Source organism: Schistocerca gregaria, chromosome X (genome assembly GCF_023897955.1).
Source record: "Schistocerca gregaria isolate iqSchGreg1 chromosome X, iqSchGreg1.2, whole genome shotgun sequence".
In the NCBI taxonomy this organism is placed as follows: Eukaryota; Metazoa; Arthropoda; class Insecta; order Orthoptera; family Acrididae; genus Schistocerca; species Schistocerca gregaria.
The window spans coordinates 572826971-572842395 of NC_064931.1; the positions used below are offsets into that span (position 1 = coordinate 572826971).

General features: G+C 42.7%; 1 protein-coding gene and 1 long non-coding RNA gene across 6 annotated transcripts in view; one reads left to right on the top strand and one right to left on the bottom strand.

The window, feature by feature from the left end:
* The window catches only part of LOC126297526 (mitogen-activated protein kinase kinase kinase 1-like), a 159097-nt gene that overhangs the window by 47153 nt on the left and 96519 nt on the right, over positions 1–15425 (top strand). For all 5 annotated transcript variants that reach the window (XM_049988431.1, XM_049988432.1, XM_049988433.1 and 2 more), the window contains 2 exons: positions 2210–2311; positions 10327–10428. In XM_049988431.1, the coding sequence (XP_049844388.1) occupies positions 2210–2311; positions 10327–10428 (204 nt within the window). The remainder of the gene's footprint in view (positions 1–2209; positions 2312–10326; positions 10429–15425) is intronic.
* Positions 2917–15425, bottom strand: part of LOC126297530 (uncharacterized) — an 84201-nt gene continuing 71692 nt past the window's right edge. The window contains exon 2 of the long non-coding RNA XR_007552535.1: positions 2917–3321. This is a non-coding gene — a long non-coding RNA (uncharacterized LOC126297530). The remainder of the gene's footprint in view (positions 3322–15425) is intronic.

Here is a 15425-nt window from a genome sequence, read left to right on the forward strand (position 1 = left end):
TAGTGCAACCATATTGACAGCTTATTGGTGAAGCATTTGTCTTCATGGATGACAATTCGCACTCCCATTATGCACATCTTGTGAATGACTTCCTCCGGGATAACGACATTGCTTGAATAGAGTGGCCAGTGTCTTTTCCAGACATGAACGCTATCGAACATGCCTGGGATAGATTGAAAAGGGCTGTTTATGGACGACATGACCTACCAACCACTCTGAGGGATCTACGCCGAATGCCATTGAGGAGTGGAACAACAGAGCCTTGATGAACATCTGGATAGTATGCCATGACGAATACAGGCATGCATCAATGCAAGATGCCTGTATTTGTCGTGGCATCAATGCAAGAAGACGTGCTACGGGCTATTAGAGGTACTGGTGTGTACAGCTATCTTGACCACCACCTCTGGAGGTCTTGCTGTAGGGTGGTACAACATGCAATGTGTGGTTTTCATGAGCAATAAAAAGGGCGGAAATGTTTATGTTGCTCTGTATTCCAATTTTCTGTACAGGTTATGGAACTCTTGGAGCTGAGGTGATGCAAAACTTTTTTTGATGTGCATATAATCAGTCTGAAACCTTCTGGTGTCTCGAAAGTCTTTTTGTCATATACAACCTTCTTTCATGATCCTTAAACCAAGTATTAGTGATAATTAAATTATGCTCTGTGCAAAATGCTAACAGGAGGCTTCCTCTTTCATTCCTCTCCCCCAGTCTATGTTAACCTACTGTTTTCTCGTTTCCCACTATTGAATTCCAGTTCCTCAACACAATTAAATTTTCCTCTCCCTTAAGAATCTCAATAATTTATTTTATCTCATTATACATTTTTAATCTCTTCATCATCTGTGGAGCTAGGTGACATATGGAATAGCTCTACTGTGGTGAGTGTTGGCTTTTTGTCTATCTTGGTTACAATAATGTGTTTGCTATGCTGTTCATAGTAGCTTACCCTCATTACTATTTTCTTGTTCATTATTAAATCTACTTCTGCATTACCCTTACATGATTTTGTATGTATAGGCCTGTACCCATCTGACCAGAAGTTCTGTTCCTCTTGCCACCGAACTTCAGTAAATACCACTATATCTAACCTCAACCAAGCCATCTCCTTTTTTAAATTTTCTAACCTGCCTAACCCAATTAATTGATCTAAAATTCCAGACTCTGACCCATAGAAAGCCAGTTTTGTCTTCCCTGATGACATCCTCCTGAGTAGTTCATGCCTTGAGATCCAAATGGGGAACTATTTTCCCTCTTGAATATTTTACCCAAGAGGATGCCATCACCATTTAACCGCACACTAGAGCTGCATACTCTTGGGAAAAAGAGCGGCTACAATTTCCCCTTGCTTTCAGCCATTTGCAGTACCAGCACAGGAAGGCTGTGTTGGTTGTTGTTTCAAGGCCATTTCAGTCAATCATCCAGACTATTGGTTCTGAAACTACTGTAATGGCTGCTCTTCAGGAACCACATGTTTGTCAGACCTCTCAACAGATACTCTGTTGTTGTGATTGTATCTACATTACAGTTGTCTGTATCATTGAGGCATGCAAGCTATCCCACGACAGCAAGATCCACATTTCATGGGGAAGCTGCTACCTAATTACTCACAGAAAAATTTTGTGGCTGGAAGATAAAAATTATCTGTTCAGAATTAATTGTGCTTTTATTTTTTTGTCTTTATTTCAGTAAGATGTATTGCATTGTGTAGGCTATTTAATATTAACTGATATTAAATTTAGCAAATATGCAACTCTGAGGTAGGAAAGTTCTATAACCAAGAGTCCTTTTATATCAAATGTAATGGGCACATTTTGGGCACCCCATTAGGCATGACAATGGTCGTGAATGGTTACAGGAAGTAGTGAATTGTGCTTACTGGTGGGAATTATGAGAAGGGTGAAAAACTATGAAAAAACATTTAACCATCAATGTTAGTAACATGTTGGGTGGTAAATGTATGTTGAGGTGAAACGCACTGGGGAATTTACTGCACTCCAGTAGGTTTAGGCTAATTCAGGCATGCAGACTAGTGTCAGAGAGACTTGGTTTGTTTCTTTGTATGTTGAGAACAAAAGTTATTTTTGTGTGCAAGATACTTGTTCTCACACAAGTTAAGTGTTTAATCATTAACATCACTGCTTTTCTGACAGGAAATACATTTCATTCTTTAAATGTGAAGTTTACATATAACCTACTATTTCAGACCCCAGATCTCGTAACACCCCAACCAAAGCATTGTCATCCGCCACCTGCAAGTTGGCAACAAACTTCTCTGCATGAACAGTCTCCCAGTCTTCCGTCACAGGTAAGTCATTACAACCTATTTGCCTATTATTATTTTTTAAAAGAAGGCTAAACAAAAGATTGTTACTTATCAGAAATTTTACATCTGTTCATTTTTTACCAATTGGCTATGCTTATATCATTGAATTATATTTTATGTAAATTAGCTGTTCATCTCAGAATGAATCATTCACTCCGCTGTTGATGTGTCTGTGAACTAACATGTATATTAAAAAAAACATTATTGATTAAATTCCTAACATGCTTGTGAGTTTCCTGTAATTCCACATTTTTGTACAGGAAATGCCAAATTGTTGATAGACTAAATAGCAGTGATTACATTCATTTCTTCTGGTCAATACATTGATCAAGATTTTAAATCTCAAGTTTCTAACTCCATTACACTGAGTTCACCAATAATTCCAAGATCTCTAGATGTGATCGACCTTGTCATGAATAGGACATAACATTTTCTGTAGCTAGATTCTTAATTATTGCTACGATTCATATATTACAATGGTTTCTCAACTAGTAGCTCATAGAGCTACAGAAGTGTAGTGGGAAGGTGTTCTCATAGAGAGAGAGAGAACTGGAGCAGCACATATGTCATGACATAAAGCAGGTAGATTGTGTGAGGATTGGCTTGTATTTGAGAAGATATCTTACACATTTTCAGGTTATAAGATTTAATTTCACAGAGAGTACTGTGAAATTCAAGTGTGCTTACTGATCACATTCATTTCGTTTATCTTTCCAGTTTACAGACAGTAGTTTCATTTTTAACATCAAAAGATGCTAATTTTATTCCAGTTATCTTGCATGTGATGTGTTTTGGAAGTTAATGCCCATTTTCTGATGCTTTTTAAATTTTTTATTCTTATTTTATTTCCATTGTGACAAGTTGAATGTGATGCTTGTTGCCTGTAATCTGCTGCATAATAGGCAGAAACGTGAAAAATTGTTGTTTCTGATGCCTCATGTATCTTGTTTTGTAAATACTGTAGAATAAAATTTCTTCACATTTACCAGCACCTGTGAGACAAGAAATTTCAGTAATAACACATTTTCAGGTGTTTGCATTATACCAAAATTTACATAAAAATATGGCAGTTCACTCACAGCGGTCATCTTATTTAGCTCATCATTGTACAGTAAAAAGTGCACTTAAAAATAAGAATTATTTTCAGAAATGTACTGTGCATAAGATATAGTGAACAACAATTATTAGTAACAGCTGCAAATATTTTGATGTTGAAACAGCAACAATCATTAAATTCTCTTTTTTTTTATCAAGTGGTCAAAATTATGACAAGGAAATAACTTACTATTCAACAGAAGTGGATGATTGATTGTAATGTCCAAAACATTTGTAACAACTCGGGGACACAGCAAAGAAAGATAATTTAGCATCATATTTATGTGGTGCATTGCGCTGAAAAAGACTTCAGCTCTTCTAAATGCTGATGGTTCCTATTAATTGAAAATGAGAAATGTTTGTATGTTGTCATTCAGGGAGAACTGTCCTCCTAAAATGGTTCCATGGAATGATGAGTGGAAACATTCTGAAGGTGGAAATGTACTGTCACAAAAGACTTGAGATATCCTGCAGATTGTGATTGAAAATTTAATACGCTAAAAGTTGAGCTAATTCAGTTCTAGAAACACCATAAATTTATGTGCAAAATGAGGCTGTGAATATTTGGACATTCATTTGCCACAACACACATAAGGATATGAGTCCAAAAACATTTTCGGTTGTAATGAAACTATGTTTTTCACTACCTTCAGAAATCTACACTGTTTTAGGGGAAATATGTGTTAAGGGAAGAGGTAAATCAAAACTGACAACATTGTGTGTTTATAGTGCTGAAAATAAAAGTTGCCAGCATTCATAACTGTAAACCTTAAAACGAGGTGTTTTAGGAACTTAAAGGAAGCTATCTTTCACATACAACTCCAGTAGCAGTGCGTGGGTAACTGCAGAAATCTTTACGAAGTTGCTTAGTAGTTTATATGCCAAGGCCGGAGCAGACAGATCCCCTCCACATTAAATACACTCCTGGAAATGGAAAAAAGAACACATTGACACCGGTGTGTCAGACCCACCATACTTGCTCCGGACACTGCGAGAGGGCTGTACAAGCAATGATCACATGCACGGCACAGCGGACACACCAGGAACCGCGGTGTTGGCCGTTGAATGGCCCTAGCTGCGCAGCATTTGTGCACCGCCGCCGTCAGTGTCAGCCAGTTTGCCGTGGCATACGGAGCTCCATCGCAGTCTTTAACACTGGTAGCATGCCGCGACAGCGTGGACGTGAACCGTATGTGCAGTTGACGGACTTTGAGGAGGGCGTATAGTGGGCATGCGGGAGGCCGGGTGGAATTACCTCCGAATTGCTCAACACGTGGGGCGTGAGGTCTCCACAGTAGATCGATGTTGTCGCCAGTGGTCGGCGGAAGGTGCACGTGCCCGTCGACCTGGGACCGGACCGCAGCGACGCACGGATGCACGCCAAGACCGTAGGATCCTACGCAGTGCCGTAGGGGACCGCACCGCCACTTCCCAGCAAATTACGGACACTGTTGCTCCTGGGGTATCGGCGAGGACCATTCGCAACCGTCTCCATGAAGCTGGGCTACGGTCCCGCACACCGTTAGGCCGTCTTCCGCTCACGCCCCAACATCGTGCAGCCCGCCTCCAGTGGTGTCGTGACAGGTGTGAATGGAGGGACGAATGGAGACGTGTCGTCTTCAGCGATGAGAGTCGCTTCTGCCTTGGTGCCAATGATGGTCGTATGCGTGTTTGGCGCCTTGCAGGTGAGCGCCACAATCAGGACTGCATACGACCGAGGCACACAGGGCCAACACCCGGCATCATGGTGTGGGGAGCGATCTCCTACACTGGCCGTACACCTCTGGTGATCGTCGAGGGGACACTGAATAGTGTACGGTACATCCAAACCGTCATCGAACCCATCGTTCTACCATTCCTAGACCGGCAAGGGAACTTTCTGTTCCAACAGGACAATGCACGTCCGCATGTATCCCGTGCCACCCAACGTGCTCTAGATGGTGTAAGTCAACTACCCTGGCCAGCAAGATCTCCGGATCTGTCCCCCATTGAGCATGTTTGGGACTGGATGAAGCGTCGTCTCACGCGGTCTGCACGTCCAGCACGAACGCTGGTCCAACTGAGGCGCCAGGTGGAAATGGCATGGCAAGCCGTTCCACAGGACTACATCCAGCATCTCTACGATCGTCTCCATGGGAGAATAGCAGCCTGCATTGCCGCGAAAGTTGGATATACACTGTACTAGTGCCGACATTGTGCGTGCTCTGTTGCCTGTGTCTATATGCCTGTGGTTCTGTCAGTGTGATCATGTGATGTATCTGACCCCAGGAATGTGTCAATAAAGTTTCCCCTTCCTGGGACAATGAATTCACGGTGCTCTTATTTCAATTTCCAGGAGTGTATATTCCAGTTAGGAATGTTTTGGTATGGTTCTCTTACAAACAGCACATATCACCAGCATCTCTACTCTGAAAGTAAAATACAGACTGGCTGTTATGCAGAGATACAAATATCCCTCAGGAGAAAGGGAGAAATGAAAATTGTAGACTATACACTAGCCTTTTGCTGCATGAAATTCTGTGAATTTGCAGATGGTTCAAATGCTGGCTGTGGTAGAACATCAGTAGCTGCAGAAAAATAATGATTTTTGTGAAAAAGAAATGAAAGTGCACACAGATGTTTCAGCACGTGAAACAATTTACGAGTTTCTTATACTGATGTCCTGATTTTTTCACACCTCATGGTCATTAAGTGAACTATTTGATGCTCTTATGAAGGAACAAGCTTATGTAGATAACAGAACTGGCAGTGGTGAAAATAATGAAATAGAGAAAATATCACATCTGCATTTCCCCGTCTGCAGTATGACATGATAGCGTTAGCATTTTTTCCTCACATTTCAGTTCTTTTTAACATGAATCAGCTGGAGTGACACCACCTTTCCAATGATGGAAAGAAGAATCTTAAAAAAAACTAAGGATAAGATTTAAACACTTGTTGCCACTTCCTTTGCTATCATGTTCATACTGTATCATTAGTTCAGTAAAAACATTTGAATAAAAACTGAATGCTTCCTTTAAATCAAGACTCAAATTAATAATTTTACTTGTTACTCAAAAGTGTTGAGTTCATGCTAAACTATGTTTTACTTTTAGGCATGATGAGCTTGTGTTTACACGTGTTCAAATATGATATACAAAGTCTCATTTCAGATATTGGGACACTCTCCAAACATAACTGAACTAAATCCCTATTTAAGGAAAAATTTAATTTCTGGACAAAGCATTTAGATCCCCAGAGATTGTTGGAAAGTAGTTTTCTTGTGGTCCATACACAGCAACGCTCGCTGAACAGTCATTGAGGAGACATTGTTGGTAGTCCCTTGGTTTATCTGGTCAAACAATTGCTCAACACTGGCACTTATATTTGCCTGTACTCACCTCAGCAGCCTTCATTCACCCCTGTCATCTATGGCCTTTGGTGAACCACAGTTGCCTTGGTGCCAGTTTTGCATAATGCCATTTTAGTGTGCATGGTATACCTCAACTATGGTACCATCCAAACAGTTCACAAACTTAGCCATCTGCTTCCACCCTTGGCCCAGAAGACAAGGATCATACCCGAATGAGATTTTCGCTCTGCAGCAGAGTGTGCACTGATATGAAACTTCTTGGCAGATTAAAACTGTGTGCTCGACCGAGACTCGAACTCGGGACCTTTGCCTTTCGCGGGCAAGTGCTCTACCATATGAGCTACCGAAGCACGACCCACGCCCAGCCCTCACAGCTTTACTTCTGCCAGTATCTCATCTCTTACCTTCCAAACTTTACAGAAGCTCTCCTGTAAACCTTGCAGAACTAGCACTCATGAAAGAAAGGATACTGTGGAAACATGGCTTAGCCACAGCCTGGGGGCTGTTTCCAGAATTCTGGGAACACCCCCCCAGGCTGTGGCTAAGCCATGTCTCCGCAATATTCTTTCTTTCAGGAGTGCTAGTTCTGCAAGGTTTGGAAGGTAGGAGATGAGATAACGGCAGAAGTAAATCTGTGAGGGCCAGGCGTGAGTCGTGCTTCAGTAGCTCAAGTGGTAGAGCACTTGCCCGCGAAAGGCAAAGATCCCGAGTTCGAGTCTCGGTCGGGCACACAGTTTTAATCTGCCAGGAAGTTTCAAGGATCATACCCTTTTGGATATCAGATAAATTGCTCCATTTCTGCATTACGACAATGGTTACACTGTTTCCCACATCCCACCAACACTCTGTATATACCTTTCATTGGTACTGTTGCCACCTGCCACTCGTGAGTGCATGTCATGCACTATGTGCTCCATGGGTGGCCCACTTACTTTTCAAAGTCCAAAAATCCAGAACTCCAGGCCTGGGCTCATATCACCCACCATTTGTTAGTTGTCTCCGATGTTCTCCTGCTTGACGTAGATGTGGATACGCACTATGTTATCATCCCATCTATCCTGCACCCTCATGTTTTGCAACTCCTCCATTGTGGGCATTGGGGTATTTCACAAGTGAAAAGCCTTGCAAGGTGACATGCTTACTAGCCAGGACTGAACAAAGATGTGAAAGCCGTGGCACACAGCTGCCCCATTGTGCATGGAACCAAGCTGCTCCTTCCCAGTCTTTCACACACAAGCCAACCCTCCCTCCCTCCCTCCCTCCCTCCCTCCCTCCCTCCCTCCCTCCCTCCCTCCCTCCCTCCCTCCCTCCCTCCCTCCCTCCCTCCCTCCCCCCTCCCTCCCTCCCTCCCTCCCTCCCTCCCTCCCTCCCTCCCTCCCTCCCTCCCTCCCTCCCTCCCTCCCTCCCTCCCTCCCTCCCTCCCTCCCTCCCTCCCTCCCTCCCTCCCTCCCTCCCTCCCTCCCTCCCTCCCTCCCTCCCTCCCTCCCTCCCTCCCTCCCTCCCTCCCTCCCTCCCTCCCTCCCTCCCTCCCTCCCTCCCTCCCTCCCTCCCTCCCTCCCTCCCTCCCTCCCTCCCTCCTCCCTCCCTCCCTCCCTCCCTCCCTCCCTCCCTCCCTCCCTCCCTCCCTCCCTCCCTCCCTCCCTCCCTCCCTCCCTCCCTCCCTCCCTCCCTCCCTCCCTCCCTCCCTCCCTCCCTCCCTCCCTCCCTCCCTCCCTCCCTCCCTCCCTCCCTCCCTCCCTCCCTCCCTCCCTCCCTCCCTCCCTCCCTCCCTCCCTCCCTCCCTCCCTCCCTCCCTCCCTCCCTCCCTCCCTCCCTCCCTCCCTCCCTCCCTCCCTCCCTCCCTCCCTCCCTCCCTCCCTCCCTCCCTCCCTCCCTCCCTCCCTCCCTCCCTCCCTCCCTCCCTCCCTCCCTCCCTCCCTCCCTCCCTCCCTCCCTCCCTCCCTCCCTCCCTCCCTCCCTCCCTCCCTCCCTCCCTCCCTCCCTCCCTCCCTCCCTCCCTCCCTCCCTCCCTCCCTCCCTCCCTCCCTCCCTCCCTCCCTCCCTCCCTCCCTCCCTCCCTCCCTCCCTCCCTCCCTCCCTCCCTCCCTCCCTCCCTCCCTCCCTCCCTCCCTCCCTCCCTCCCTCCCTCCCTCCCTCCCTCCCTCCCTCCCTCCCTCCCTCCCTCCCTCCCTCCCTCCCTCCCTCCCTCCCTCCCTCCCTCCCTCCCTCCCTCCCTCCCTCCCTCCCTCCCTCCCTCCCTCCCTCCCTCCCTCCCTCCCTCCCTCCCTCCCTCCCTCCCTCCCTCCCTCCCTCCCTCCCTCCCTCCCTCCCTCCCTCCCTCCCTCCCTCCCTCCCTCCCTCCCTCCCTCCCTCCCTCCCTCCCTCCCTCCCTCCCTCCCTCCCTCCCTCCCTCCCTCCCTCCCTCCCTCCCTCCCTCCCTCCCTCCCTCCCTCCCTCCCTCCCTCCCTCCCTCCCTCCCTCCCTCCCTCCCTCCCTCCCTCCCTCCCTCCCTCCCTCCCTCCCTCCCTCCCTCCCTCCCTCCCTCCCTCCCTCCCTCCCTTTGTGGAGGGACATCCATCATCAGCATCAGTTAGAGTTGTTGGATATACTCTTATATAGGCTGTGGTGTGGAATCAGCCTTTGAATGTCATCTTAAGAATTTCTAGCCATGCCTCAAATGCATGCTGTGTCAGTTCATGAGGACTGCTGTATAAAAGTGGTATGAAAGTACATGTTTTCCCATCACATCCAAGATATGCTAGCTACATGCCTGCTTACCAGCAGACTTATTACTTTAGTGATAACTTTGTTTGGACATTTTCCTGTATTTCAATACTTAGTGCTTAGTGAGAATTCTTTACAGTATATTAGCTTAGATTCATAGTTTGACTTACTAGAAATGAGTTATTAAATAAGTTTCATCTTATGAGTTTGTGATCGTTAAGTTGCAAGCATTACAGCTTTAAAAATGGCTACCTTTGCACAGAGTGCTAAGACCACATCTGTAGCAGTGAAAGGGTTAAACACACCCAATAGTCATCATGTTCTCAAACCATTCTTCATCTGTGGGAATAGCATTTCTATCTATGAAAAACTAGCTTGCATAAGGATGAAATTTAAATCACATTGTCCTACAGGCATGGATACACTGGAGTATCAGTTTGTAACATGTGGTCATAGTGTTTGTAATGTAACAATGTCCATTGTCATAAGTTTAGTTACAGCCGTTAGGTGTGATGGTGACCTTGAAATCTTCCAATAAATGTCTTTGTGTAACTTTTCAGTTGGGAGGAATGTATACAACCATGTTTAATAAATATAACCCTGAATGTATGCCATATGCTGAAGCAATACTTGTTGTCCTGCAACCTCTGCAGGTTCTTACTACATCACAATTGCTTTAGGTTAATTAAGGTATACTTTGTTTCTGTGTGTTTGGTGATGAAAAGTTATTTTTGTATGAAAGTGCTTTCAGTTAAGTGAAGTGTTTTTTGATAGAGAGGACTGATTTTCTGACAGAAAATACTTTCATTCTTTTAATCTAAATTGAGCATATAATCTGCTGTTTCAGACACCAGGCCATGTAACAGTACAACCTAAGCGCTGCCGAACTCCACCTGCAAGCTGGCGACAGAGCTTTGTGCACCAGCTGTCTCCCAGCCTTCCATCACTGGTTAGACATCTGTTACATAGTTATCTACTAGTAATTGTTAAAATGGTAACACAGCTAACTTTTCTGTATTTTTCATGTTATCATCTTTTACCAATGAAGAACATTTCATCCAGTTACTTTGTATTTAAAAATCAGCTGTCATTTGTTGTAATATCTGTGTCGTGGAAGTTGTCAGCTAATAGTCATGTATGGTATAACTGTCATGGAATTAATAGTTAGGTGATGTTTTGAAAATTTAGTAGACTATGGTGGATCAGAAATTTGATTCCATAGCTCTTCTTATTTATTTGTGGAAAAAATGGTATAATGTTTCATATCAGATGGCATGAACACTGAGAGATTTAATAGCTTACCATAGATACAAATTAGTGCTACAACATTATAGGAAATGTTGCAGACATTGCTACATGTTGTAAGTATTGTTTAACAAGTAATGACAATTTGAAATACAGTAGATTATGTCTGTCATCCCACCAATGTGAAATCATGTGGCAGGGTGATAGTAAGTAATTAAGCCTCAGTAGATGAATTGGTTACTCTTGTGGAGGGCTCTGATTTGGTGCTGTTGTAAACAATTTAACTTTTGGTGACAAAATTGAGAACTTTTGTAACCATGACAGTCACCTGGAAGGAAATAGTGATGACTGTCAGTTGACACTCAATCTATGCCAGATGGGTAGCTTCAGTGCAGGATGTCAAAGCTTACTATGATCGTTTCCCAGTTTCTGACAGTATAATTACAATCAAAGTGAGGCTATACCCAACCCTAGGGTCACACATGTAATAGATGGTACCTAAAAACCAACAACAAATTTAAGGAAAGAAAAGTGGCTCAAGTACAAAAGGTCACAATTTGGGCATAAATTGATGGGGCAATTACTATAATTTGGTCAGATAGTGTAAGAACATTGTACCAGTGTTCATAATATGTCAGAGTATATTGTATGTGATTATGTTCAAACAAAATATTCCCACTTGTTTGTTAGAGTTGCAGTACATTTTCTGAAATGTGCAATGTCAGTACAAGCAAGATGGTGTAGTACTTGAAACAGTGGACTTATATTCAGAAGGTTAAGCTTCCTTTTCCAGCTTCCTAGTTTTTTCACGAGTCCTAGGTGACGTTGCCTTAAACTACTTACTTGCTTACCTTCATTTTTTGACATGTAACCACAATGGTTGCTACACTATGTGGGTTGCAGTTATGGCATTAGTGTTGTGAGTTCTTCCCTCTTTATATTGTTTTCATGTTACATAATGTGTCCTCGTTTTCATGTGACTACTAATTTTATTAGTTGACATGGGTGTTTATTCAAATTGCACACCTGAACCTGTACTGCCTTGATGATACCTGACACAGGGTTCTGGTATATTCATTGATATCCACATTCTCAATTAACCATGTAATCACAAAGGTACTAACATACATATTACACATTGTATGGTATACTCTGGCACATACATTCCGACGGTGTTTTTTTTAGGACATACTATCTTTTTTCTTTTAGAGATGCAAACCTTTGGTTGTTCCAATTGTAATGAATAGGCTTACTTTGTAGCATATGTTTTGGTATATAGCCTAGCCACATGCCTGCTCACCAGCAGCAGACTTCTTACTGTAGTGATAACGTTTATCCTTTTTCATATATTTCAATACTTACTGCTTAGTGGGAATTCTTTACACTATATGAGTTATTCAATAAGTTTCATCTTATGAGTTTGCGATACTGTAAATTGCACTGATGTATTTATATGTTCTTTTATTAATTATTAGTAGTATATGGAACATGGCGATACAAATACTTATGGGGTTGACCTCCAGTAAGTGGTATGTGTTTTACTAATATATGACAACATGTAATCAAATATTTTATGTCCAGTCTACTCATCAATATATGACTACATTGCTTTACTCCAGTTGTTTCACGGGCATTGCATTAGCATTACAACATTATTATCTGTGCATAACATGAAGTATTGACCTCCGTTTAGGTAGGTTTCTTTTTCATGATTATATGACGTATATACTTTGCTCACTAGTTTAAGTTAATACAGTGTGCAACTGTTCTCTTATTTTATTCCTCAATTCATCTGTAACTTTGTGTAATTTCCTATACTGGTTGGTATCGTTATGTTCATACATATTGCCACTGTATATAAGACTTGCATCACCCCCATTTTTTGGTTATCTGTTTCATACTGGTACCATTGTTGTCTGTACACAGGGCCTGAAGATGGCATAGTACACTGCTGAAACTGGTAACCATACAATACAAGTTTGAAAATTATATGGCTGAAAGGTGTAGCGAACAGCCAAGTTCTGCAGTCATCTCTGAAAATATGGACATACCGAGAGAAACTGTATTATTTGCTATGTTCACCTCTGCTGGTCCAGTTTAAGGATGACTTTGAAGAACACACTCCTTCATTTTCTGATGATATCCAAGACTATTTCTGTCTTGGTATACAGTTACTGGTTCACTCTTCTTCTTAACTGAACATTTTCTGTTCCTCGAGGTCCCAATATCCTCCTGAGACTCTTTAGTTCCACCAATTGTAGTCTTTTTAGGTACCTCTGTTCTTACTAGGTTGAGAGTTTCTGGTTTCAGGGCAGATCACTGTGTGGTAATGTCTCAGTTTTGCATTAATAAAAATATTCTTCTTCTTGTAGATGTTCATATTTAGTTTCTGTGCTAAATTCATTTTGTTTATTCATGCTCCCATTGCTTCCTTTTCTGTTGACTCAGTTTCTATCCATTCTCCCAGATATTTAAATCTCTCTACCTTCTGAATTTTCCCTCCTTCTATTGTCATGTATCTAGGAGTGGTCTTGTTTGTCATGTGCTGTACCTTCTTGATAGAGATCTATAAACCTGCTCTAGTCGCTTGTCTCTGTAGTTGTGTGGTTTGGTTTACCACCTCTTCTAATGATTCCTAATATTACAATATCATCTGTAAATGCTTGACAATCTACCCATATTCCTTGTCTTCTTGCACCTCAGTCATGTTTCACCCACTCCGTTCATTTCTTGTGAGTCTTCCATAATCACCTTGTTAAGTCCACAGTTAAAGAGCAAAAGGGAAAGGCTGTCTCTCAAAGCTTTCCTCTGAACTTGACCTTGGGCATTGTGTTGCTTAACATCTGTTCAGTCAGTTCATTGGATTTTTGCATACTTCAAGAGTTCTGCAATGATCCCATCTCCCCCAGGAGCGTTATTATTATTCTTCAAAGTATGTATGATGCGCTTATCCTCTGTTACAGTTGGTATTTCTGACTCAGGATTTGTCTCAGATAGTGCTTCACTTTTAAGGAGCTCTTCAAAATACTTGGCGAAGATCTGACTGTTCCTCATATCTCCATACAGTACATTTCCTTCTTTCTTCTTAAAGCTAAGGTTTGGGGTATTGTATCTACTTTCATTAGTCTTGAATGTTCTATAGAAGACTCATGTATCGTTGTTTCGGAAGCGCTCTTGTGTTTGAGTTAAGTTTTCTTTCTCATATTTTCTCTTGACATTGCTGATAATGACTAGTGGTGGTACGGGTACCCTCCTCCATGCACCGTACGGTGGCTTGCAGAGTGTCTATATAGATGTAAATGATTTTTGGAGTGTTTTTCATTACTTGCTGAAGTTCTTTAGATTTTCTGCCATTTTGTGAGAGCAGCAATCAACCCATGCTTTCCAGCACTCTTTGACTGCCTTATCTCCTTCTGCCGATCACCATTCGTGTTTCTTCCTGTTCTCCAGGTGAACTGTTTGCTTTCTATTGTCAATGAGTGCATCTTTCAGCTGTTTTCAGCCTTGATGCTACTTCTTCTGATTCAACCTCATCTTAAAGTCTTTGCTAGTTCTAAGTTTCTCTGTATGAAACTTTACATTATGGCTAATGTTTTTAGTTTGATGGGCTCTTGGTAAATTTTGACCTTAATTTTGGAGAGAAAGTGGTCTGAATCTTAAGTTTTCACCCTTGAGGACTTTGACATTTCGAATTTCCTTCTCTTCATATATTGATATTGCTACATCTGGAACTCTCTTAGTCGAGAGTTTTCTTGGAAGATGTTTAAATGCTGTTGATTTCGTTATGCGATCAAAACTCTTACAAATTTCTACTAGTTATTTGTCTTTCTGATTAGTGCTGTTGTGAGCTGGATGGTTCCCAATGATGATCCTGAATTTTCTTTCTTTGCCAAGTTTGGTGTTTAAGTCTCCAAGAAGTAGAATAATGTAATGGTTGGAATCTTGGATAGTCTCCCCCAGGTCTTCCCAGAAATTTTCTACTTTCTGTGGATCTCTTCTGTTAATCTGATTGGTGGGAACATGTACATTGACCATTGTGTGTATGTTATTTACTCCCCTAAAGGTAAGTGTGGGTAGCCTACTGTTTTGGAGCTGAAGTTCGTGATGTTTCCCAGGATATTTTTTACTGATTATAAAGTCTGCACTGAGTTGAGGTACATTCTTCAGTACTCTCTTTCCAGGTTTTTCCTTCAGAATATGAAATCCTTCTGATTCAAATGCTGCTTCATCTGTGTCTCTTGTCTCATGTAGCAGTGTTATAATGATTTTTCTGTTTGAACAGGGTATCTACATCTGCATGATTACTCTGCAATTCACATTTAAGTGCTTGGCAGAGGGTTCATCGAACCACAATCATACTATCTCCCTACCATTCCACCCCCAAACAACGCGCGAGAAAAACGAACACCTAAACCTTTCTGTTCAAGCTCTGATTTCTCTTATTTTAGTTTGATGATCATTCCTACCTATGTAGATTGGGCTCAACAAAATATTTTCGCATTTGGAAGAGAAAGTTGGTGACTGAAATTTCGTAAGAAGGTCTCGCCGCGACGAAAAACGTCTATGCTGTAATGACTTCCATCCCAACTCGTGTATCATATCTGCCACACTCTCTCCCCTATTACGTGATAATACAAAACGAGCTGCCCTTTTTTTGCACCCTTTCGATGTTCTCCGTCAATCCCACCTGGTAAGGATCCC